The 24,349-nt window shown below is 43.9% G+C and overlaps 1 protein-coding gene across 2 annotated transcripts in view; it reads left to right on the plus strand.

Moving 5' to 3' along the window:
* The window catches only part of Parp4 (poly(ADP-ribose) polymerase family member 4), an 87,004-nt gene that overhangs the window by 16,208 nt on the left and 46,447 nt on the right, over positions 1 to 24,349 (plus strand). For both annotated transcript variants that reach the window (XM_029469183.2, XM_085828670.1), the window contains exons 7-17: positions 460 to 609; positions 2,570 to 2,707; positions 4,266 to 4,439; positions 6,466 to 6,626; positions 10,236 to 10,373; positions 10,988 to 11,083; positions 14,183 to 14,366; positions 14,659 to 14,815; positions 19,428 to 19,552; positions 20,365 to 20,496; positions 22,266 to 22,352. In XM_029469183.2, coding sequence (XP_029325043.1) covers positions 460 to 609; positions 2,570 to 2,707; positions 4,266 to 4,439; positions 6,466 to 6,626; positions 10,236 to 10,373; positions 10,988 to 11,083; positions 14,183 to 14,366; positions 14,659 to 14,815; positions 19,428 to 19,552; positions 20,365 to 20,496; positions 22,266 to 22,352 — 1,542 coding nt within the window. The remainder of the gene's footprint in view (positions 1 to 459; positions 610 to 2,569; positions 2,708 to 4,265; positions 4,440 to 6,465; positions 6,627 to 10,235; positions 10,374 to 10,987; positions 11,084 to 14,182; positions 14,367 to 14,658; positions 14,816 to 19,427; positions 19,553 to 20,364; positions 20,497 to 22,265; positions 22,353 to 24,349) is intronic.

A 24,349-nucleotide genomic window follows, 5' to 3' on the forward strand; every position in this document is an offset into this window, starting at 1 on the left:
TAGCCTTTGTCCTACTTCACTGTCAATTATGGGCCCAGTTGTGATCTAAAACAATTCTGAAATAAAAATGAATCCAAAGCAATGTATAGAAGGAAGGGGTCTTATCCCAGCGGCAGGGAATTGTGGCAGCCAGCAAGCAAAGAGCTCCTATCTCCAAAAACAGAGTAAGTAGGGACTGGGAGTGAGTACATAGGCATTGGAAACTGGAAAAAAAGCCTGCCCCGCCCCCATGATGCATCCCCCCTCCCCCTTGCAAGGCCACACCTCAAAAAATAAAAATAAAAACAAACAACTAGGGGCCACTCCCTGCCGTCAGGGCCTGTGGGAGACATTTTCATTCACGCCATCATAGTAACCTGTAAGAAAAGTCTGAACACCTTCTGACAGGATGTCAGTATTCCCTGAATATCAGCATGTCAGTAAGTTAACTGTGTCTTTCCTGTGTACTGCAATTCCCAGACCAGAAGAGAGAGCACTGGAAAGCAAACTTCTGAAGGTGCAATTGAATATTATGAAAGTTATGTGGAAGACCTGAAGAGACAAGGATTTCTGCTCCAAGAACACTTTACGGCCGAAGCAACACAGTTAGCGTCTGAGAAACTGCAGGCGGTAAGCTGGCTTTGCTGTGATTGTGTCGATTGTGTCACTGGCGGAGGTGGGAGGTCTGCTGTGTGATTGCTGTTTGGTTTGGCTTGTTATTTTAGATACTCTCTCATTCTAGTCCAGGATGCCATCAAACTCAGACAAACACCCTGCTTCAGCCTAACTGCCGGGATTCTAGATGGGCACCACCATGCCCAGAGGGTTGACTATTTTCTTTCCAATTTTTTTTTTAAAGCAGGGTCTTACCATGTAACTCTGGCTAGCTTAGAATTCATTATGTAGACCAGGTTAGCCTTAAATTCACAGAGATTCGCCTGTCTCTGTTTCTTGGGTGTTGTGGAATTTGAATATATTTTTTAGTTATTTTCTGTGAAGCCGGGCAGTGGTGATGCACGCCTTTAATCCCAGCACTTGGGAGGCAGAGGCAGGTGGATTTCTGAGTTCAAGGCCAGCCTGGTCTACAGAGTGAGTTCCAGGACAGGCAGGGCTACACAGAGAAACCCTGTGTTGAAAAACAAACCAAAACAAAAAGTTATTTTTTGTGTATGGATACTTTGCTCCCATACCCAGCAATTTGAATATTTTTTTTTAGTTATTTTATGCATATGGATGTTTTGCCTGTATGCCCGTTTGTGCATTACATGTACTGACAGGGGCCAAAAGAGGGCATCACATTCTCTGGAACTGGAGTTACAAATGGTTGTGAGCCGATGTGTAGGTGCTGGGAATCAAACCTAGGTCCCCCCGAAGGGCAGTGCTTGCTCTTAACCACTGAGCCGTCATCTCTCTAGTCTTCTTTCAATATTTTTTTTTTTTTCGAGACAGGGTTTCTCTGTATAGCCCTGGCTGTCCTGAAACTCACTTTGTAGACCAGGCTGGCCTCGAACTCAGAAATCTGCCTGCCTCTGCCTCCCGAGTGCTGGGATTAAAGCCGTGTGCCACTACGCCCGGCTTTCTTTCAATATTTTTAATAGAAAATTTTTTTGGTCATTCATGGTGGCTTACATTTATAATCCAAGTGCTTTGAAGGTTGAGTTGAGAGGATCTAGGGTTCAACTTTATCCAAAGTTACATAGAATCTTTGAAGCCAGCCTGGGGTTTCATGAAGCCCTGTCTCAAAGAAGGACGTACTGCCTTTATTAAAAAATAATAATAAAAACAAAATCTGGCAAAGGAACTTGAAATCTAAGAAAAAGATAAACTTGGAGACATGGCATTGGCCAGGGAGATGCAGGACAAGCATAGATATATTACTTATCTCAGCCACAGACTCACAGCTTTGAACAATGTCTCTATAGTCTTGGCTGACTCCAGGCTCCTTAACCCACACTGCACGTGCTTCATGCCACTGATGGGCCCACATCTTACAGGGAAGGAAAAGACAAGAGAAAGATGGAAGTGATTGGAGAGGGGGCACTTACAGGGTTAAGCGGCACAGAGGGATGGGGACTAGGAAGCCCAGAGGAGAGACAAGGCCTGAGTAAACCAGCAGCCTAGAGTCTATTGTGTGGCTGTCATAAGATACACAAGGCTAAAAACTTTATCAGATTTATTTGGCTCCCCTCTGGTGGCTTGAGTCCTATGGCACTGACATCTGGTTGAAGGTCCACAATGGGGCCAAGCTGCCAGCATTTGAATCTCGAGGAACACTCAAGACATTCCTAGCCATAGTGCCTGTCTATGGTGGGTGCCTCTCTTGGGCTATTTTTTTTCTTATGCTTTGTTCTGGGTCTATTCTGTTGGGGTTGGTTGGTTGGTTGGTTTGGTTGGTTAGTTGGTTGGTTTGGTTGGTTAGTTGGTTGCTTGGTTGCTTGCTTGTGAGGTTGAAAATGGAACCCAGGGTCTCAGGTACACTAGGCAAGTGCTCCACTATTGACCTACACCTGAACAGCTCCTGTGTCAGTTTTACACAGAGCACTCATGAGGACTTTCCTTGGCAGTGATTCTCTGTCACTTCGTGTTTCAGTTGCTTTTGGAGGAGGTCATTAGTTCAGGCACCTTGAGCCAGGAGGTGAGCGATTTGCTGGAGGTGATCTGGACAGAAGCTCTGGGCCACCTGGAGAACACGCTCCTCAAGCCAGTGAACAGCGTGAGCCTGAATGACGTAAGTCAAGTGTGTCGCTGAAGCACCTCAACAAACCTACTCCCTGGTGGGTAGGTGGCAGCATGGGCGCTAACAGTCATGTGCTGCCTGGTCTGCTCTGAAGGCCACCCCTCACTGTTCTTTCCCTGTCCCTGAAGACCCAGATGTCCCTGTCATGTCAATCCTTAGTGGTGGCCAATATAAGCCTCAGCCTTGGTGCCAAGGAACAGGAGTTAGTGGCACTTAAGTACCCAACTCCTGACTTGCTTCACAGCATCTCCTTCAGCCTCTCGCCTTCTCGATGTCTTAGGGAAGGCAGGCCTGCTTCTAGAACACCAGGACATGACTGAGTAGCCATATGAAGATAATGCTGGGAGTGTCCCCCTAAGGAGTGAAGCTGATTGGTCCAGGGAGAAACAGACTTCCTGCCATTAGGTCCGTAATGCACTTGCATAATTAGGAACATGGCCCTGGCTTGATGCTGACATCACTCCATGATTCCCGGTGAAAGCACTTCTCTTACAGTTCCATTGGTATTCCCGTCCTCTTGGGTATCTATGTGTTCATGTGCACACATGTATAAAAATGTGATGCTGCGTTGTTCTTCAGTGCTGTGGCCACTGACAAATTGTCTGTGATCCAGTTAATAACCCTGCATTTAGACAAATAGAAGCGACTCTTGGTAAACTTAGTGAGCTATTTAAGAAATAACCTTCTGGGCTGGAGAGATGGCTCAGTGGTTAAGAGCTCCGACTGCTCTTCCAAAGGTCCCTAGTTCAAATCCCAGCAACCACATGGTGGCTCACAACCATCCGTAATGAGATCTGACTCCCTCTTCTGGTGTGTCTAAAGACAGCTACAGTGTACCTACATATAATAATAAATAAATAAATCTTTAAAAAAAAAAAAAAGAAATAACCTTCTAATGGTTCCTCCACTTCCCTGAAGCACCTCCCTAGGGAGTAAGTCTCAGAAACTCAGTCAAGAGTCTCATGCTCTACTGACTGAGATGAACCATCTAGAGACTGCCATATCTGGGGATCCATCCCATAATCAGCTTCCAAACGCTGACACCATTGCATACACTAGCAAGATTTTGCTGAAAGGACCCAGATATAGCTCTCTCTTGTGAGACTATGCCGGGGTCTAGCAAACACAGAAGTGGATACTCACAGTCAGCTATTGGATGGATCACACGGCCCCCAATGGAGGAGCTAGAGAAAGTACCCAAGGAGCTAAAGGGATCTGCAACCCTATAGGTGAAACAACATTATGAACTAACCAGTAACCCTGAGCTCTTGACTCTAGCTGCATATGTATCAAAAGATGGCCTAGTCGGCCATCACTGGAAAGAGAGGCCCATTGGACATGCAAACTTTATATGCCCCACTACAGGGGAATGCCAGGTCCAAAAAGTGGGAGTGGGTGGGTAAGGGAGTGGGGGAGAGGGTATAGGGGACTTTTGGGATAGCATTGGAAATGTAAATGAGGAAAATACCTAATTAAAAATATATATATATTTAAAAAAAGAAACTCAGTCAAGACCCAAACTGACGTGTATTTGCCTTTGTGTCTGCAGGTGAGTAAAGCAGAAGGAATTCTCCTTCTGGTGAAGACAGCCCTGAAAAATGGAGACTCGCCGGGACAACTGCAGAAGATGATGGCCGAATTCTACCGCTTGCTGCCTCACAGGCATCCAGCCTCAGAGGAAGTTAACCTGAGGCTGTTGGCTCAAAAAGAGAACCTTTGTCAGGTATGGCTCTGGAGGAAAGAATTCAGTTTAAAATGTGTGGCTGGGTCATCCCTTTAAAATACAGTGAATTGGGGCTGGAGCGATGGCCCAGTGGTTATGGGCACAGGTGCAGAGCAGCTGAGTTCAGTTCCTGGCACCCACAAGGTGGGTCACAACTGTCTGTAACTCCAGTTCCACGGGACTCAGTGTCCTCCCCTGGTGTCTGTGGGCACCAGTTATGCATGTGGTATACATACATGCATGTGGGCAAATATTCACACAGATAAAACAAAACAAATCTTTAAAAAATAAAATAAAGCTGAGCATGGTGGCACGGCTTTAAACCCAGCATTCAGGAAGCAGAAACAGGCATATCCCTGTGAATTTGAGGCCAGCCTGGTCTACGTAGTGAGTTCAAAGATGGCCAGAACTATGTACAAAGACCCTGTCTCAAAAAAAACAAAGAAAAATATAATAATAATACTGATAATACTAACAATAATATAAAAAATAAGATATATATCGTAAGTAAAGCCAAGTATGGTTATGTACACCTGTAATCCCAGCAGGAATGGGAGGCAGAGGCAGAACGACCAGGGCAGTCTCAACTACATAGCAAGTCTTAAGCCATCCTGGACTGCATGAAGCCCTAACTCAAAAAAGGGGTGGGGGCTGTGCAGGCTGGAGAGATGGCTTGATGGCACTTGTTGCTCTTGCCAAGGACCAGGTTCAGCTCCTAGCACCCACATGGTGGCTCACACCCATCCATAACTCTAATTCCAGGGGATCCATGTCCTCTTCTGACCTCTACCAGTACCAGACATGTGCATGGTCCATATACACACATGCAGGGAAAACATTCATACATATAAAATAAAAGAAATGTATGTCTTTTAAAAAATGTATGCCAGGTGAGGTGGCACACACCTTTAATCCCAGCACTTGGGATGCAGAGGCAGGTGGTCTCCTTGAGATCTAGACCATCCTGGTCTATAAAGTGAGTTCTAGGACAGCCAGGGAAACCCTGTCTCAAAAAAAATAAATAAATACACAAAAGGTGATGCCTGAGCTGGGGTCCAAGACTGAGTAAAAGGAGAGGGTGAGCTGAGCATCAGAGTTTCGTCCTCCTCTGCTTCCTGACAGCAGAGACGATGTGACCAGAGGCTCACAGTCCTGCCACCGCACCTCCGCTGCCATGGTGGACTGTATCCCCCTTGAACCAGGAGCCAAAAGAAGCCTGCCTTCTGAATTAAGTTGCCTTTGTCAGGTATTTTGACACACTAGTGAGAAATTTTAATTGCTACAGTAATGTATATTTCTATTGTGCTATCAGTGAGGCAATTCTTTCTTTCTTTCTATCTATCTACCTATCTACCTATCTATCTACCTATCTATCTATCTATCTATCTATCTATCTATCTATCTATCTTTTATTTATATTGGGGATTTGGCTATGCATCCCAGGCTAACCTTGGACTCCTGGGCTTGAGTAATCCTGCCTCTGTCTCCCAAGTAGCCAGGAAAATTGTGTTGTACCAACCCTCCTGATGTTTAAATCTGTATTTTTACTTTTGAGACATAGTCTTACACTGCAGCTTGGACTGGCCTGTCACTTACTATATAACCTAACCTAACCTTGAACTTAGAACAGTCTTGCTGCCTCCTTTCCCTAGGGCTAAGGTTATAGGTGTGAGCCATCATGCACAGCAATGTGAGCAGCATTTATCCAGTTTAGTATACTGCCAACATAAGATATTAATCAAAAACTGTGTGAAAAAGAAAACTAATTTTTATCTTTTTGGAAAATATTAATTTAAGTTGCCGGGCGTGGTGGCGCACGCCTTTAATCCCAGCACTCGGGAGGCAGAGGCAGGTGGATTTCTGAGTTCGAGGCCAGCCTGGTCTACAGAGTGAGTTCCAGGACAGCCAGGGCTATACAGAGAAACCCTGTCTCGAAAAACCAAAAAAAAAAAAAAATATTAATTTAATATACATCCTAGCTTGGATATGTGGTATCTCTAACATCTCCGGATCATTCCACCCACAGCTGGTAAGAGACATGGTGAATGTTTGTGAAACTAATTTATCCAAACCCAACCCACCATCTCTTGCCAAATACCGTGCTTTGCGATGCAAAATCGAACATGTTGACCAGAACACTGAAGAGTTTTCCAGGGTTAGAAAAGAAGTGTTGCAGAACAATCGAAGGTAAGCGTGAGGCAAGTCTCCTGTAAAAATGCAGTGCTCTTGAGATCCTGTTGGCAAGTCAATCCGGACAGTTAGAGAATGTAATCGTCTACATTCTAACAAGACATCTGCAGTCGATCACAAAGAGAGTTACTTTCTGTGTTTACATAGCCTTGAGGAACTGAGGAGATGGCGCAGTGATCCCAACAACCTGAGCTCCATCCTCAGGATCCCCAGGGTGGAGACAGAGAGCCAACTCCCAGAAGTTGTTCTCTAATCTTCACAGGAGTGCCATGACACCTGTGGGCACATACACACATTTCTACATGCACGTACACACATTCACACATATACCACACACATCACACACACACATCCCACACATCACACACACACATCCCACACATCTCACACATTCCACACACCACACACACACACACACACACACACACACACACACACCAAATCAACAAATGCAATTTTAAAAGTCATTCTTATCCAGGGGAGGAACCTATGCTAACAAGTATATCCCACTCTCCCACCCTGCTTTCTGGGTGACCTGATCTTTTATTGCTTTGATTGATTGATTGATTGATTGATTGATTGATTGATTGATTGATTGTAAACTCCAGATGTTATTCCCCTCCAGGGATTGCATGCATATATGATGTGTGCATGTGAATGTAGGTGCACATATACCACAGCATGCATGTAGCAGTCAGAGGACAATTTTCTGGAGTAGACCCTCTTCTTCACTGTGGGCCCCAGTTTACCTAAAAAGCACTTTACCAGCTGGGCCATCTTGCTACCTTGTAACCTAATCTTGTTGGAGATTAGGCTTAAACTTCCAGAGGCTAAAAGTATAGCTCAGCAAAAGGTGGCCCTGCTTCTTTAGCATGTATAGGGCCTTGGGCTACATCCCAGCGTCACAGGAGCACACACATACACACACACACACAGTGCAAGAACATTACAAAAGAAAGTTTATTCTATTGAAAATGTAAACATACAGTAACATGGGTGTGTGCTCTTCTGACATGTCCATCTGTGGCATGAAAAATGCAGTGAAAACCTTGGGAAACACATTATGATGGTTCGGAGTTTTTATTATGAATATATTTTATTTAAGTGATGTGGGAGTGTGCTATGGCATATGTGTGGAAGCCATAAGACAACTTTGGGAGTCAGATCTCTCCTTCTACCATGTGGGTTTCAGAGATAGAACTCAGATTGCCACATTTGGTGCCTGCCAGCCCTGTGCTGGTCATTTTTGAGTAGGACTTGACACAACCTGTCACTTGTATCTGTAGGGGACTGTCTTGATTGCTCACTGAGCTAGGAAGACTGGGTAGCACTACTCCCTGGTTTGGGATCCTGAATAGTGTAAGAGAGGAAGAATCTAGCTGAGAGAAAGAGTAAACAAGTATGGGTCTGTGCTTTCGTTCTCTTTCCTGGTTCTTGGTTGTGGGTCTGAGTTCTGCCTGTACTTCTCATCAGTAATAGACTGTAGTCGGAATTGTAAACCAAACAAACCCTCTTCTCCCCTAAGGTGCTCTTGGCCAGGGTACTTACAATGGCAACAGAAGTGACACCAGGACAGAAGCCACTAAATATGGGTTGCATTTGCATCTGCAGCCTGTGGTTTGTACAGTTTTTCTTAGCTAAGACTATCTGGTTTGGTTTGGAGACAGGGTCTCATTCTTCAGCCCAGAATGGCCTTGACCTTACTTAGAGAGATCCTCCTGTCTCAACCTCCAGGGGGCTGGGAATATAGGCATGAACACCATGTCCAGCTAAGACAAATGTACTTTGTGAAGGTTTAGAAACCATGTAAAACTACAAAGATATGTCTGCCACCCTCACTGTCACTGCCACAGATAACACAACCACTTAGAGCCCTACCGTGGAGCCTATTTTGTTCACGATTCACCTCGTACATTCTGGTAGATCAGCTCTCTGGATTAAATGCCCTGATCGTTAATCACCTATTTTTCAGATGAGTGAGTTGAGATAGGGTCTTCCTAGATAGCCCAGGCTAGCCTAGAACTTACTATGTAGACCATGCTGGCTTTGAACTTGTGCAATCATCCTACCTGTTTCCCAACTGCTAGGACAAGTGTGCACCACCATGAACAGCTTTGATGGGCATTCATAATTTCTGTATATATATCCCATCCATGACCAATGTCAGGTTACAGTAGGATGCTTCCGACTATGGTGTCCCTCAACAGTGTCCCAATGTCCCATGCCTCCCTGTCTTGGCCAGTCATTCACAGCCATCATGAATCTCCCTCCCATCACATTCTGTCCCTTCAGTTGTCAGCCTCTCTCCAGCTGTGCTGCCACAGCCTTTGATAAGGATGACACCATCCCATCCAGGGTCTGTCTCATCCTCCCTGATGGGTTTTCCTTTCTTACTCACCCCGCCCACTTGGGTTCCTCCAATAGCTCGTTAGGTCATATCATGTGCATTACATCATCATGTGCATTACATCATCATGTGCATTACATCATGCAGTATTGCAGTAAATGTCACCTCAGAAGAGTGGCCTTTCCACCACACTTTTTTTCTGGACCTCATTGGTTTCCTGTTAACAAATAATTTGGTAACTTGTTAATTCTTGCCTCTCTCATTAGAATCTAAACTCCATGAAGCCAAAGACCCTGTTGTCTTAGTTCTAATTCCTGGGGAAATTACACATAATGCACATTATGATTGTGAATGCATAAATGAATGCAGTTCTAACCGTGCTCATAGGGAACCCACTGTAGCTTGACACAGCCCATGGATAGAGTGGTGATAGCACAGTTCATATTGTATATATGAGCTGCTTGATTTCTGTCAACTAGACACAAACTAGAGTTATCTGGGAAGAGAGAACTTCACTGAGGGTCTGCCTCCATAAGACTGACCTGTAGGCAAGTCTCTGGACATTATCTTGAATAATGCTCGGTAGACAGCCCAGCCCACTGTGGACAGTGGTAGCCCTGGACATGTGATCCTGGCCTGTATAAGAAGGCAGGCCATGGGGAGCAAGTCAGTGAGCAGCATTTCTCTGTGGTTTCTGCTTCCGTTCCTACTTCCAGGTTTCATGCCTGCTTGAATTTTGCTTCCCTTCCTTCATCAACATGGACTGTAACCTATAACCGAAAACACACACGCACACACATATACACACACACACACGCACACAACCCTTTCCTCTTGCTTTTGGTCATGGCAGCAACAGAAAGAATGTGTGTGTGTGTGTGTGTGTGTGTGTGTGTGTGTAAGAGAGAGAGACAGAGAGACAGAGAGAGAGAGAGAGAGAGAGAGAGAGAGAATGAGAATGAGAATGAAAATGCATACATTTGCCCAGTGTGCATGTAAGGATCAGAGAATGGTTGGGGGTGGGGGCTTGTTCTTCTCCTTTTTACCACATGGCTCCCAAGACTTAGTGGCAGACTTAGCAGCAAGCACCTTTAACTACTGAACCACAGACAGCTGAGTTTTCTTGAGATTTCTCCTATTAATTTTTTATTTTTGATTTATTTATTTATTTATGGAGATGATTAATCTCCAATTAATTAATTGATTTTTCTTTTTCTTCTAATTGTGTGACCTCAGTGTTTTTCTCCTAATTCCTCCAGTGAACAACCAGTAGATATCTTGCAGATATTTAGAGTTGGCAGAGTGAACGAAGCTACGGAGTTTTTAAGCAAACTGGGCAACGTGCGACTCTTATTCCATGGATCTCCTGTGCGGAACATTCTTGGAATCTTGTCCCGGTAAGAGCCACAGTCTTTACTTTTTAGTTTTCAGACTCACAAACGTTGAAATGTTCCCCTTTCTTGTGTACTTTTGCCTTTGATCCTAAACAATACCATAATAAGTGAACAAACCACATGGGCTTGTCAGTTAAAAGCAGCAAATTTCTAGTCATATGTATGTGATTTAATGGTATCTAATACAGTATGAATGCTATGGAAACTGTTGACACGCAGTGTTGTGTAGAAACTAATGACAAGGGCTGGAGAGGGGGCTCAGTGCTTAAGAGCTTAAGAGTTCAATATCCAGCAACCACACTGTGGCTCACAACCATCTATAATGGGATCTGATGCCTTCTTCTGTCATGCAGATATACAGAGAGTTAGAGTGCTCATATGCATAATTAAATAAATCTAAAAAAAAAAACAATAACAAGAAAATCTGTACATATTCCGTAGAGATGGGGTTTTTTTCCTGAGTATTTTGAATCCATGGTTGGTTGACTATAGGTATGGAGGGCCAGTTGAACTCTGACCTAAAGTTTGTAGACAGTGGATTTCCTGTTGGTCACTGAGTTTGAAGGCTGTGTGGCAGAGTTTCCTTCAGTAAATCACAATCCCCCCTTCTCTTTCAGAGGGCTGCTCTTACCTAAGGTAGCTGAAGACCGAGGTGTACAGAGAACAGATGTTGGAAATCTCGGGAGCGGGATCTACTTCAGCGACTCACTCAGGTTAGTGTCTTCGGTCCCAACCCCCATCGCAGAGGCCTCCTTGCAAACTTCCCTCTCTTTCTTTAGTGAGGAGCTCTTTCACCCACTGAAGCATCACTGAAAGCAGCCATTGCCACTGCATACTGTAAAAGCGTGGCTTCTGCAGTGAACATTTGGGACAATTATGTCTGAAGTCTTAAGTGTTATTCTTTTGCTCAGAGCCTTTGTTTTTTGTATTACTCTTATCTATTTATTTAGTGTGTGGGAGACATGGGCATGCCACAGTGCATTCACGGAGGTCAGATGACAACACGACGGGGTCAGGTCTGTCCTTCTACCTAGTGGAGCCCACAGATCAAACTCAGGTCGTCAGGCTTGGTAGCAGGACCTTTACTCACTGGGCCATCTTGCCAACCCGCCTCAGCTTTTACATGTTTTCTAGCTGCATCTTCTCCAGTGCCCCTCACCCCCTCTACTCTCAGACCCCACCCCACAGGGAAATCTTCTAATAGCACAGATGGGGACCTTAAGGCCACCAGGAGGCGCTAGCCTCAGAACATGCAACTAACATGGGTCACATGGGGAGCAGGCCTTTGCTGTTTTGTTCTTTCTCCAGGACAGCAGTGTTCATTGTTTTCCTGTTGCTGCTATAAAGCACCACAGCCAAGGCAGCTGATAGAAGGAGGAGTTTGTGTGTTTGGGGCTTGTGGTTCCAGGGAGTTAGAGTACCAGATGGTGGAACAGAGGCATGACTTCCAGAGCACTAAGCCGAGGGCTCACATCTTGAACTACAAGCACAGAATAGAGCGGACTAGAAATGGCCTGAGGTTTGAAACTTCAAAACCAGCCCCTAGCACACACCTCCTCCAACAAGGCCTCCACAAACAGTGCTGCTGACTGGGCCAAGTGTTCAAATGCCCAAGACTGTGGAGGATACATCTCATTCAGAGGCCGCATCAGCAGTGCCTGCTGTTGCTGATACTTTCTCTCTGTCTCGTAGGCTTTGTTTTCTTGAGATGGAATCTTACTGTGTAGCTCCAGCTGGCCTAGGACTTGCCATGTAGACCAGGCTGGCCTCAGACTCACAGCAATCTGCCTACCTCTGCTTCCCTGATGCTGGGATTAAAGTTATGCATCACCACATCCATTTCCTAGTTTTTTGTATTTTGTTTTTTTAATTAATAGTGTAGGGGCCACCATGATGGCTCAGCCAGTAAAGGCCTTACAGCTCGTGCCTGGTAACCAGAGTTCAATTCCTAGAATTCAAATAGAGGAGCAAGTTAAGAAGTGACTCTAAAATTGTCCTCTGACCTCTGTAGTCATGCCATGGCACAGGTGTCCACCTACCACACACATACACATACACACACACTCACACTCAAACGCACACAAACATGCACCCATGCACATACACATTAAATACAAAGTAAACATCTTTAGATGGTACCGTGTTTTTCTAGGCACTGTTTTAATTTTACCAAAACTGAAGTCCTCGGTGGCTTTTGGCTGCCGATTCCTAATCTTTGACCTGGTTGACTCTCCATGTGACTTGGGAGAGACTATGAAGATAGGACGTCTCTCTTTCCTTTGGCCAGCACTTACTTGCTTAGCATTTAATCATCTTCATGAGCTTTAGTGCACTCAAATCAGTACAGCTTTCTTAACAACATGGTTTTAAGTGAGGGAAAGGATTCTAGGAGCCAGAGGGGTCGAAAACCCCAGAAGAACATGGCCCACAGAACTAAGCAGGCTCATAGGGGCTCACAGAGACTAAAGCAGCAATCACGGAGCCTGCCCCTGTCTGTGCCAGGTCCTCGGCATACATGCTGTAGCTGTTTAACTTGCGGTATTGATGGGACTCTCTGTTGCCTGCCTCTGGACCTTTTTCCTCCTACTGGGTGGCCTCCCTTCATCCAGCCCTGGTAGGAGGGAATGTGTCTGGTCTTCTTGTAACTTCTTATGCCACGTTCTGCTGATATCCCAGGGAGGCCTGCTCTTTTTTAGAAGGGAGACAGGAAGAGTGATCTGGGGAAGGAGGAAGGTTGGGGCAGAGACTGTGAGGAGAGGAGGGAGGGAGGGAAAACTGGGGTTAGGATATAATCTATTCGAGCAAAAACTGCCTGCAGCTTTGATTTTCCACAAGCTCACACATTTCTGATCTGCTTTTTAAAATGGGATTGTAAAACACAAGAACTATTTTTATGCGGAAAAAGTTTCCTTTTTACTGATTACTCTGGCATTTCTTGCAGCACAATATAGATATTGTTAGTAGCTGACAGAGAACAAAGAACTTTGAGTGCTACTTGCCATAAAGAAGAACACTATATACACCTTTGCCTAATTGTTTGTTTTTATTCTTTGTGAGAGAGGGTCTATCTAGCCCAGGCCCGTTGGGTACTCATTATGTATCCTAGACTAGCCTTGAACATGCTGTGATCCTCCTGCTTCAGCCTTCTATGAGCTAGAGTAACAGGTGTGTGCCCGTAACTGAATTTTTTAAATAAATAAGTATATAATGAACAAATCCTTCTCCTTGATCTCTTCCTTCTTTCATCCCCTCCTTCCCATTCTCTCTTCTTCAATAGGGTTTTACTGTGTAGCTGAGGCTGCCCTTGAACTCATGATCCTTCTGCCTCACTTTCCCAGTACTGGGTTATAGGTACTCACCTACCCAACTTCTCACCACGAAGTTCTAACTTGTATCTTTCAAGTTACTGCAATGGTGGTAAACTCTGGAATGATTTCCCAGAAAGTCTCTCAACAATGCAGGCTGATCATCCGTTGTCTGAAGTACCAGAATTTTTTTTTTCAGATTTGGAATTATGTTTATACATAAAGAGAGATCTTTGGGACCACACGAATCCCAATGTGAAATTCATTTATGTTTCATCTACACCTGATAAATGTAGCTTGGTGGTGATGTTACATGGTATGTTTAGTGTGTGTACCTTGGACTGCTACCATCACAAGGTTAGGGTGCTCAAAGTTTTCAGTTTGGGCCATTTCAGATTTTGATTCACAGTTTTGGGTTAGAGATGCCCAAGCTGTTTCTTATTTATACAATGAAGTGAGGCTGGCTGGTAGCCATTATGACTTGTGTTTATTTGCTTCCTCATGCAGTACAAGCATTAAGTATGCACAGGCAGGAGAGATTGATGGCTCCAGACTCCTGGTCGTCTGTGACGTTGCCCTGGGAAAGTGTGTGAACTTATTCAAGAAGGACTTTTCTTTAACTGAGGCGCCACCGGGCTATGACAGTGTGCATGGAGTTTCGGAAACCACCTCTGTCCCTACAGACTTTCAGGTATTTTATTTGGGGACACACACAGACCCAGGGTTATGGGTCAGTGGTCAAGCCCTCACCTAGCACTTAAAAAAAATCAAACAGTAAACAAGAAAAAAGCCAAAACAGGCAAAATGTGTCCAAGTGTGCAAAGGCCAGCCTCAGAGGCTTGCGTCCATTTCATTAATTATGTGTTCATGGGAGGCATGCCACCATCTTTGCTAATTAGCACATACGAGAGTCTGCTTCTCTGGGAGGTTTTGGCCCATCTTCTCTTCACTTGTTCTCTCCTGTCAATTCCCATTTGCTCTAGGATGATGAATTTGTTGTATATAAAACCAACCAAGTTAAAATGAAATACATTGTTAAATTTTGCACTCCTGGAGACCAAATAAAGGAATTCCATCCTCATGAAAATACTGAAGTAGAGGAGCAAAGGGCTGAGCTCTCCAGTGTTCCAGAGGCTGGAGGTAAGGTGGCTTTTCTCTTTCTTTCTTTCTTTCTTTCTTTCTTTCTTTCTTTCTTTCTTTTTCTTTTCTTTCTTTCTTCCTTTCTTTTTCTGGTTTCTTGAGACAAGGTTTCTCTGTGTAGCCACAGCTGTTCCAGAAACAGACTATGTAGACCCAGATGGCCTTGAACTCAGATATCTGTCTGACTCTGCTTCCTAAGTCCTGGGATTAAAGGTGTGCAGCACTGACCAGCAAGACAAATTTCTCAAGTGCTGCTTTATGAGATAAAAACTGAACTTTTTTCAAAAGCATTTACATTCATGTTTGTTAGTAGCATCTATAACCTTCTATTTCATATTTCTTTTATCTTGAACATATGAAAACCAAAAAGCTTAAGAAAGCTAAGTGATACCCAAATCCAGTGTTTTGTCACCAGCTGTGACAAAGGTGACAAAGGTCTGGTTCTTTAGGATGCCTGAATAATGCAATTCATTCTCTATTCTTTGTTCCTATAGCAAAATACTAGGAATGTTATAAAGAAAAAATGTTTGTAATATTTGCTTGTTTATGTGTGTGTATGAGTGTGTATGCATGCGTGTGGAGGTCAGAAAGCAACTTGCAAGAGTTTTTTTCTTTTCACCTGTGGCCCTAGGGATTCGAACACAGGTCTTTAAACTTGGTGGCAAGAGCTTTAACCAACTGAGCCATCCTGATAGCCTGAGAAAACGTCTGTAAAGTATTTGTTGGCCTATGATCCAAGCACCGAGGAGGCCAAGGCAGAAGGATCTAGAGTTCCAGACGATCTCAAAACAAACCAAAACAGAAAAAAGGGCTTGCCTAGCTTACTATTTCAGAGTTTCAGGAGCCTGATGCTGCCTTCAGTTTGGCTCTGATATGGACCTAAGGTAGATGGTATCACAACAGAACCTTGGGCAAGAAGGAGAGATCACATCATGAGATAGTCAGCCAGGGTACAAGCAAACTCCCACAGGTCCTTATTCATAACTGTCCTGGGAGAGGCTCCACCAGTCAGCCGACTGAAACAGATGCAGAGACCCACAGCCAAACATTGGATGGAGCTTGGGAACTCTCATGGATTGAGGACCCTGAAGTGGATAGGAACTCTACTAAAAAACAAACAGAGTCAGCTAACCTGGACCCTTGGGGCTCTCAGAGACTGAACCACCAACCAAAGAGCATACATGTGCTGGAACTAGTGCCCCTACCCCCACACAAATATAGCAGATATGCAGCTTGGTCTTCATGTAGGTCATGGGTCCCGAACAACTGGAGTGGGGGCTGTCCCTAAAGCTTTTACCTGTCTATAGACTACGTTCCCCTAACTGGGCTGCCTGGTCTATCCTCCGTGCAAGAGAATGTACGTAGCTCTGCAGAGACTTGATGTCCTAGGGTTTTTATTTGAGGGGGGGGGGGATATCCAGGAGAGCCTCTACCCTCTCAGAGGAGAAAGGGAAGGGGGATGGAGAAAGGGGCTGTGGGGGAGGGGGCACTGGGGAGGGCGATAGTGATTGGGATGTAAAGTGAATAAATTAAAGGGAGGGTTCCATCCACCCTTCAACATCATCATCCTGGTGACTAAGCTTCCGACACATGACCCTTTGGGAGATGAACTATGACCCAGCCATAGCACCCATGGAACTAGGCCAGAGTTCAGTAGTACTGTAAAGGTGGGTGGAATAAGCACAAGACACAGCTGTAGTCAAGAGGCTGTGTGTGACTAACTATTGCTCGGCAGGCTATGTCATCTTGGACACTGACCCCTCAGGCAGACATGAGGATGTGTATCCTTGTTTTTAAGTGTTGCTCTAAGGACTGAGTGAGAAAAAGAGAAAGGGTCCCACAAACTGTGATGCACACTAATGTCAAATAGCAGAAAACATAAGCTTCCTGGCAGAAAACAATGGCCCCAGCTCTTAAAATATCACCTAATAAGACAATAACATATCAGAGAGCAGCCATGATGGCACATGCTTATAATCCCAGCACTTAGGAGCCTAGGGAGGACACTTGTCATAAAGTTGAACCTGCCAGGGCTACATAACAAGACCACCTAACAATAAGCCTCCTCCAAAACTAGCATTTGTATTGAAGACTGGTTTTGTTTTTGTGTGTTGCTATTGTGATGCTAGGGACAGCTCCAGGGGTCCAGGTTCTTGTGCCTCCTGAACAAGTACTCTACTACTGGACCATAACCACAGTACTTTTTAATTTTTATCTATTTTTTCCCTGTGTTGAGGATCAAGCAAAAAGCCTCACACGTGCGAGGCTGGTGCTCTGTTACTGAGTTACAGCCCAGCCCCCCCCCCCTTTTTTTTTTTAAATTTTGACACGTTTCTCATGTTGCCCAGGCTGCCCTTGCAGTCACTGTATAATCCCAGCAGACTTTGAACTTTTATTTCTCTTCCCTCAGGCTCATGAACATCTTAGATAACAGGTCTATACTGTCTTAATTAGGGTTCCTACTGCTGTGATGAAACACTGTGACCAAAGTGACTTGGAGACAAAGGGTTTATTTCCTATTAGTCCATCATCAGGAGCAGGGAGGGCAGGAGCTCACACAGGGCAGGAGCCTGGAGGCGGGAGCTGACATGGAGGGGCGCTGCTTCCTGACTTGCTCCTCATGGCTTGCTCAGCCTGCTTTCTTATAGAACCCAGGACATATGTTGAATTATCCATGCAAGTATTTTATTCAGATTTTTTTTGTGACTATATCCATTAGGGAGATGGGTTCACAATTTTCTTTGTTGTTGATAATATAGTTCATGAAAAGAATTTGGTAATATTTTCCCTTTCCTATTTCTATAGGACAGTTTGAGAGGCATTACTATTTGTTTTTCTTTGTAGGTCTGGTGAATTCTGGTGAATTTTTTTTTAGTTATGAGATTTTTTTTAATTACTTTATCATTCTTCTTTTTAGAGATCTGTTTAAATTATTTATCTAATCTTGGTTTGAATTTGGAAAATCAGGGACTAAAGAGATGGCTCAGTGGTTGAGAGCATCAGCTATTCTTCCAGAGGACCCAGGTTCTATTCTAAGTACTCACATGGCCGCTCACAACCACCTATAACTGTAGTCTAGAGGATTCAAAGCTCTTGCTGGCCTCTGCCCCCCAGGAACATAAATGGACAGGCACAGACACACAGACGGACAAAATACCCATACACATAAGATAAAATTTTCTTAAAAATTTGGTAGATTAAGCCGGGCGTGGTGGTGCACGCCTTTAATCCCAGCACTCGGGAGGCAGAGGCAGGCGGATTTCTGAGTTCGAGGCCAGCCTGGTCTACAAAGTGAGTTCCAGGACAGCCAGGGCTATACAGAGAAACCCTGTCTCGAAAAACCAAAAAAAAAAAAAAAAAAAAAAAAATTTTGGTAGATTATATACATCTAGAAATTCATTCATTTCTTTTAGTTTTTTTTTTTTTTCAAATTTAGTGGCATGTATTTTTAAGGTATATCCTAGTGACTCTGAATTCCATTAGTAGTAGACTCATAATGGCTCTTTGATCACTAACTTTATTAATTTGAGTTTTTCTATCTTTCTTCTGGTTAGTTTGTCTATCTTAATAAAGATAGGAAAAATGAAAAGATTCCTTGTTTCCTACCTTATCGCAGTGGGAGAGCACTGTAAGTGTAAGACAGAAGGCTGGATAGATGCCTGAGTGCTCACGAGCCTTGGCTACTCCTCCAGAGGATCTGAATTCAATTCCCAGCATCTACATGGCAGCTCACAGCCATCTGTGACTCCAGTTTCAGAGAACCCTACACGCTCTTCTGGCTTCTGTGGGCTTCAGGAACATACTTGGTGCATAGACATAAATGCAGGCAAAAAAATGCATATAAAATAAAAAAATTTTAAATAATTTAAAATGGAAACAACACAAAGAATCAATGAAACAAAGAATCGGTTCTTTGAAAAGAAATAAGATCCAGGTACTATTTTGATCTCTAACACAAATAAAATAAATAAATAAAACTTTTAAAGGTGATTGTGTGTGCACACTTGTGTAGATCAGAAGATAGCCTGTAATAAGTAGTTCTTCCCTTCCCATATGGGACTTAGGGATCAAGCTCAAGTTACAGGCTTGAGAACAAGTGCCTTTATTCACTAGGCTATCTCTTATAATTTTTAATGAAAAAAGTAGAAATTATTTTGAGAATGCTTTCCTCATTGGATTTACTTTTTATAACTGGGCAGTAAAAATTACACTGGCTCTGAGTGTGGCTCAGTTGGTAGAGTTGAGTGTGGCTCAGTTGGCAGAGTGCTTGCCTTGTGTGCATGAAGCCTCTGGTTCAATCCTCAATGGCCACATCAAAAAGACAAAACAAAAACCAAAGGATAAAACAACAGCTAGATGTGGTGGCACATAGCTCGAATCCCAGCTCTTGTGCTACCGAGACAGGCAGCTTTCCATTTGAGAGTGGTTCAGGCGAGCTACACAGAGAAATCTTATCTTGAACAAAAAGCTCATCAAATACTATGAGTGTAATATTATTTGTCCATCTCTGCTGAAGTATAATGTCTCAATAATAGAGCAAGTAGTAAGGACGCCGACGATGAAGACGGAGCCATGCTTGTTCTGAAGCTGACGTTGTGCTTGTAACTTGCAGATTTCCAGTTACCAGACATCAAGCCCTTCACAAACATTAAAGCCGGCCTTCAGGATGCATCTGCGAATTCTGTTCCCCTCGACAGTGTTCACATTAAGGGAAGAGTAATAGACTTCATAGCCCAGGTGTGTATCTTCTGTAGCTTTATAGCACACAATTAAATGAATTTAAGTCATAAATAAGAAACTGGTTGCAGTTATATCAACTAAATGAAATATATTTGTCACTTGTTTAAGGAATAAATGGCAGGGAAAAAATTGTAATTAAGTACTTAGTAACAACGCATGTTATTTTCCCCAAATATTCTCTCTGTAGTTGATTGACTCCATCATGGAGCTAGCATCTGCAGACATAGAAGACCATTTGTATATTACTCTAAAATCTACTCATTAAACTCATCTTCTCACTTACATTTTTAGCTTATCATGGATTTATTAAGACATGGCCCCATCACAGGGCCAGGAATGTCTGTATTCCCGAAGTTCCCAACCATGTGACACCTGGGAGGCAGCAAAAAAAATTCTTAGCATGACAGGGTTTTTTGACTCCTTCTCTAGTGAGGCACATATAACTGCCAAAGTTTTAATAACTGGGTCCTGTGGCATGAACAGTCCACTGTGGTCGTAGAAAACATGGGCCTCAGAAACCAGGCTGTTTCTGTAGAGGACATCTTGGAACATAAGGGGTTAAACTGTCATGGTGGTTTACATGTGTAATCCCAGCACTTGGGAGGGCAAGGAAGGCAGGAGAACCCAGAGTTCAAGGTCAACTTCCTTAAAGGTTCATGTGGTCCTGTCTCATAAAAGCAAAGCAAAACAAAACAAACACGTTAGGATTCTGAAGTGAATATGTAGAATTCTTTTCATTTGTTGTTCTCATAAATGTTCCGTGTCATTTTATCAATTACATGAGGGTTTTTTTTTCCCTCCTCTTGCAGGTCATTGTTTTTCAGACATACACGAATCAAAGCCACGTGCCTATTGAGGCAAAATATATCTTCCCATTGGATGACAAAGCAGCCGTGTGTGGCTTCGAGGCGTTCATCAATGGGAAGCACATCGTGGGAGAGGTAAGGAGGAAGGGCTTGGAGTCCTCGGCTATGCAAACTGCCATTACCCTAGTACATCCGACCTCCACTGACAGGTCCTCCATAGCCAACCGCTGCCTCTCCCTGATGTACAGACCTCATCAGACCTCACACAGTCGCCCTCCATCTACGGCTCCCCCTCCAGTCCTCTCCGTTTTTGTCCAAAGTCTATGTTTAGGCAATTTAAACATAGAAAGTTACTTCCTTTTGTCTTTCTTTTCACAGATTTTTTGTTGTGTTTTTATTTGTGTGCACATGCATGCATGCATGCATGCACATAAAGCCACAGCCTGTGTGTGAAGGTCAGAGGACAGCTTCAGGAGTCATATGTGGATCTCTGGGACCAAATTGACACCATTAGGCTCGATGGCACATGCTTTTACCTACTGAGCCATCTCACTGGCCACGAAGGAAGTTATTTCGGTGTCTGAGGTTTCAGAGACAAAGGAGGGCACAGTGACATAGCCCTGCCATACTAGTGCTCAGGAGGCTACGGCAGAGGCAGGCATATTTCTGAGTTTGAGGACAGCCTGGTCTACAAAGTGAGTTCCAGGACAGCCAGGGCTATACAGAGAAACCCTGTCTTGAAAAACCCAAAAAACAAACAAAAAAACCCATGCAGTACCTCATCCAGCCTCATACATAGCTCTTAAATAAGTTTGCAAAATGTATCCTGCCTCACTGAAGTGAACTCTCTGACGAAAAAAAAAAAAAAAAAACATAAAAGAAAAAACCCTACCCAATAAGATAATAGAGGCTGGCTGTGAAGCCACAGGTATAGTGCACTCACTCAACATCCACAGCCCCCAACTTGACCCTACAGCCTGGCCTGCAGTTGCAGTTATAACTCATAACTGATTAATTTTAAAATAGACTTTGGAGATGAAGAACAGTTCAGTGGTCAAAAGCATTTGCTGCTCTTGCAAAGGACTCTGGTTCAGTTCCCAGCACCCACCTGGAAGCTCACAACTGTCTTCAACTCCAGTCCAAGGCATCCAACTCCCTCTTCTGGCTGGATAGACATACATGCAGGCAAATTACTCCTTCATATAAAATAGAAATACAAATTTTAAAAGAAATTACAGTTTAATAAATTGGATTGGTAAAGAATAATAAGGAGCTGATGTAATAGTACACAACTTTAGTCCTAGCATTCAGGAGGCAGGAGCAGACAGATCTCTGTGAGTTCGAGGCCAGCCTGTCGTACACAGTGAGCTCCAGGTCTACCAAGGCTACATAGTAAAACCCTGTCTCAACAACAACAACAATAATGAGAGGAGTAATCACTACTTTAAAAATAATAAATGAAATAAAACATTTTTGTTGTGTCTAACATTAAGTCCCCAACTTTTCATTTTCAACTGCTGACTTGTGTCTGGTCCTAGCAGAGGAGGAGCCTCTCTAGTCAGCCTTTTCAGTCCGGATTTTTACTTGGCAGGACACTTTGGTGATCCTCTTATGTAAAGTTTTGCTCATCTAAACTTAATTTCCTGGCTTTTTCTGGGATTTAGTAAATACTGGTGTCATTTCCCTAATCAAAGTCTGAAGTCGCTCTTCCTATAACGAGCAGTTTAAAAATCTTTCCCAAAGTTGAGCATGGCACCTCACCTGCCATCTCTGCAGGAGGGATTGTTGCAAGCTCAAGGCCAGCCTGGGGTACATGGTGAGTTCCAGGCCAGTCTAGGACAGAGTGAGACCTGGCCTCAAAAAATCAAAACCAACATAATCATCATGATAATTGTCTTTTTCAGATAAAGGAAAAGGAAGTGGCCCGGCAGGAATACCGAGAGGCCGTCAGCCAAGGCCATGGTGCTTACTTGATGGACCAGGACACTCCGGTACAGCTTGTCACTCATCCTGTAGCCCGTGCATTATGGGAAATGATTTGCAATATGAATCCATAATAGAAGCCAAGATTATTTACAGTACCCTGGGCTTATGAGATTTCTCTTAAATGTCACACATGGCGGCATACACCATAATCTCAGCCCTTGAGAGGTAGAGGCAGGAGAATTGCTGCAAGAGGCCCACCTGTTGTTCTACACAGTGAGCTCTATGCTGTCAGACCTTCCTAGCAAGACTTTGTCTCAAACACACGAATGAAAACCCCCTTAGGAGTACAGGAGGCCAAGCCAGCCATACCCATGTGCGTTGTCTAAAGGAGGAAATGAAGTCGCTGTTGTGTGAAGCAGAAGAGCTGGTACTGCCACCAGGCACTCAGCTGCCAGACTGATAAGAGAACACACACAATGGGAGTAGACAGTCTTCCGCTGTAAAATGTCTTTTTCCCATGCTCTGGTCATGGCCCAGTCCTCAGGTCAGTCAACGGGGTCTGCAAGAGAGAGAGAGAGAGAGTGGGGACTGAGGGGCAAGAGACACAAAGAATGGAAACAAATAGTCTCTTTTATTGGAAGGCAGCTATAGGTATATGTGCACTCGCTGAGAAGTGCAGCTGGAGACACTTAACCACAGGTCCAGGATGGATAGGAGAAAAACAAAATGTTATCACTGTGTTCAGCTGAGGTGGGCTTCTTGCAAAAACATCATGGTAGGAAAACAAGTCTCTCATCAGGGTGGAAAAGTACCACCTGTAAATAAATAGCCCAAGATGGCTGCAGAGATGATAACTGCTTTCTGCTAGGAGTTGGCTCCCAACATTCCCAGAACTAATCTCACCTATCAGTAGGTCCACCTTTCACCAAGTCGTAACACAGAAGGGATCCCTGTAAGGTCTTTCAGAAACCTGGAGTTTGGTTGAAGGAAGAATATATTAGTGCGGATCTAAGGGATCACTTGCTTTAATTGTTTACACTTAGTGTGTGCACACACACACCATATTATGCATGTAGAAGTCAAAGCACAACTTCCCAGAGTTGATTCTCTCCTTCTAGCTGTGGGTCCAGGAAACCGAACTCAGGTCGTCAGCCTGGTAGCTTGTGCCTTTACCTGCTGAGCCATCTCATCGGCCCATTCCTCGGCTCCTATCCACACACTTAAAGGATTGGCACTATGAATTTTAATAATTTCCCCTTCATTGTTTTTGTTCCTTTCTACAGATAGATATACTTAATATCAGAAGCAAGTAATTTAAGGCTGGTGAGATAGCTTAGCAGGTAAAGGCTTGATATCCTGAGTTGGATCCCCAAAACCCATGTAAAGGTAGCATGAGAAAATGGATTTCACAAAGTTATCCTCTGACCGCCACATGCATACATGGAAGGCAATGCTCATAGTCACATATATATCCATGCTCACACATGCTTACATTCACACACATTGCATGCCCACACCCACACACCTCATACTGGTACATTATGCACACACATATATACCTCCTACACACTCATGCTTCACGCATACACACACTCAATAGGTTTAAAAACCAACAGAATAGTAATAACACTTAAGCCTAAGTTAATCATTGATTGTCTACTCTTCTAATCCACATTGCTAAATTTTCATCAGAGAGGAAAAATGGCCAGTGTAGTTGGAGATTTGAGATGAGCTCTGTACATTGCAGGAAGGAGGTAGATCTAGATATTCTAGATATATCTAGAACTGGGCTCATAATGTTACAGAATTAACATGCCTTCCCCCCAGTGAGAAATCAGTCCAGCATTAGACATAAGTAAGGAAGAACTCTTCAGTAATGTGCACAACTGGCTCTGGCTAATGCACAAAAGGGAGCCAGCCCGGAACAGAAGCCCATATCGGCTCATGTACTTTCACAGAGTCAGAAATTCCAAGGTTTGCTTGTTAGGACAAATGGGGATATTTGCAATGGGAAAATACTGTCTTTAGGCTGCTTCCCCCAGGCAGCCACTAACCAGGGTTG

This window comes from Mus caroli, unplaced genomic scaffold, assembly GCF_978045245.1.
Source record: "Mus caroli unplaced genomic scaffold, Mus_caroli_1 scaffold_12, whole genome shotgun sequence".
NCBI lineage: Eukaryota > Metazoa > Chordata > Mammalia > Rodentia > Muridae > Mus > Mus caroli.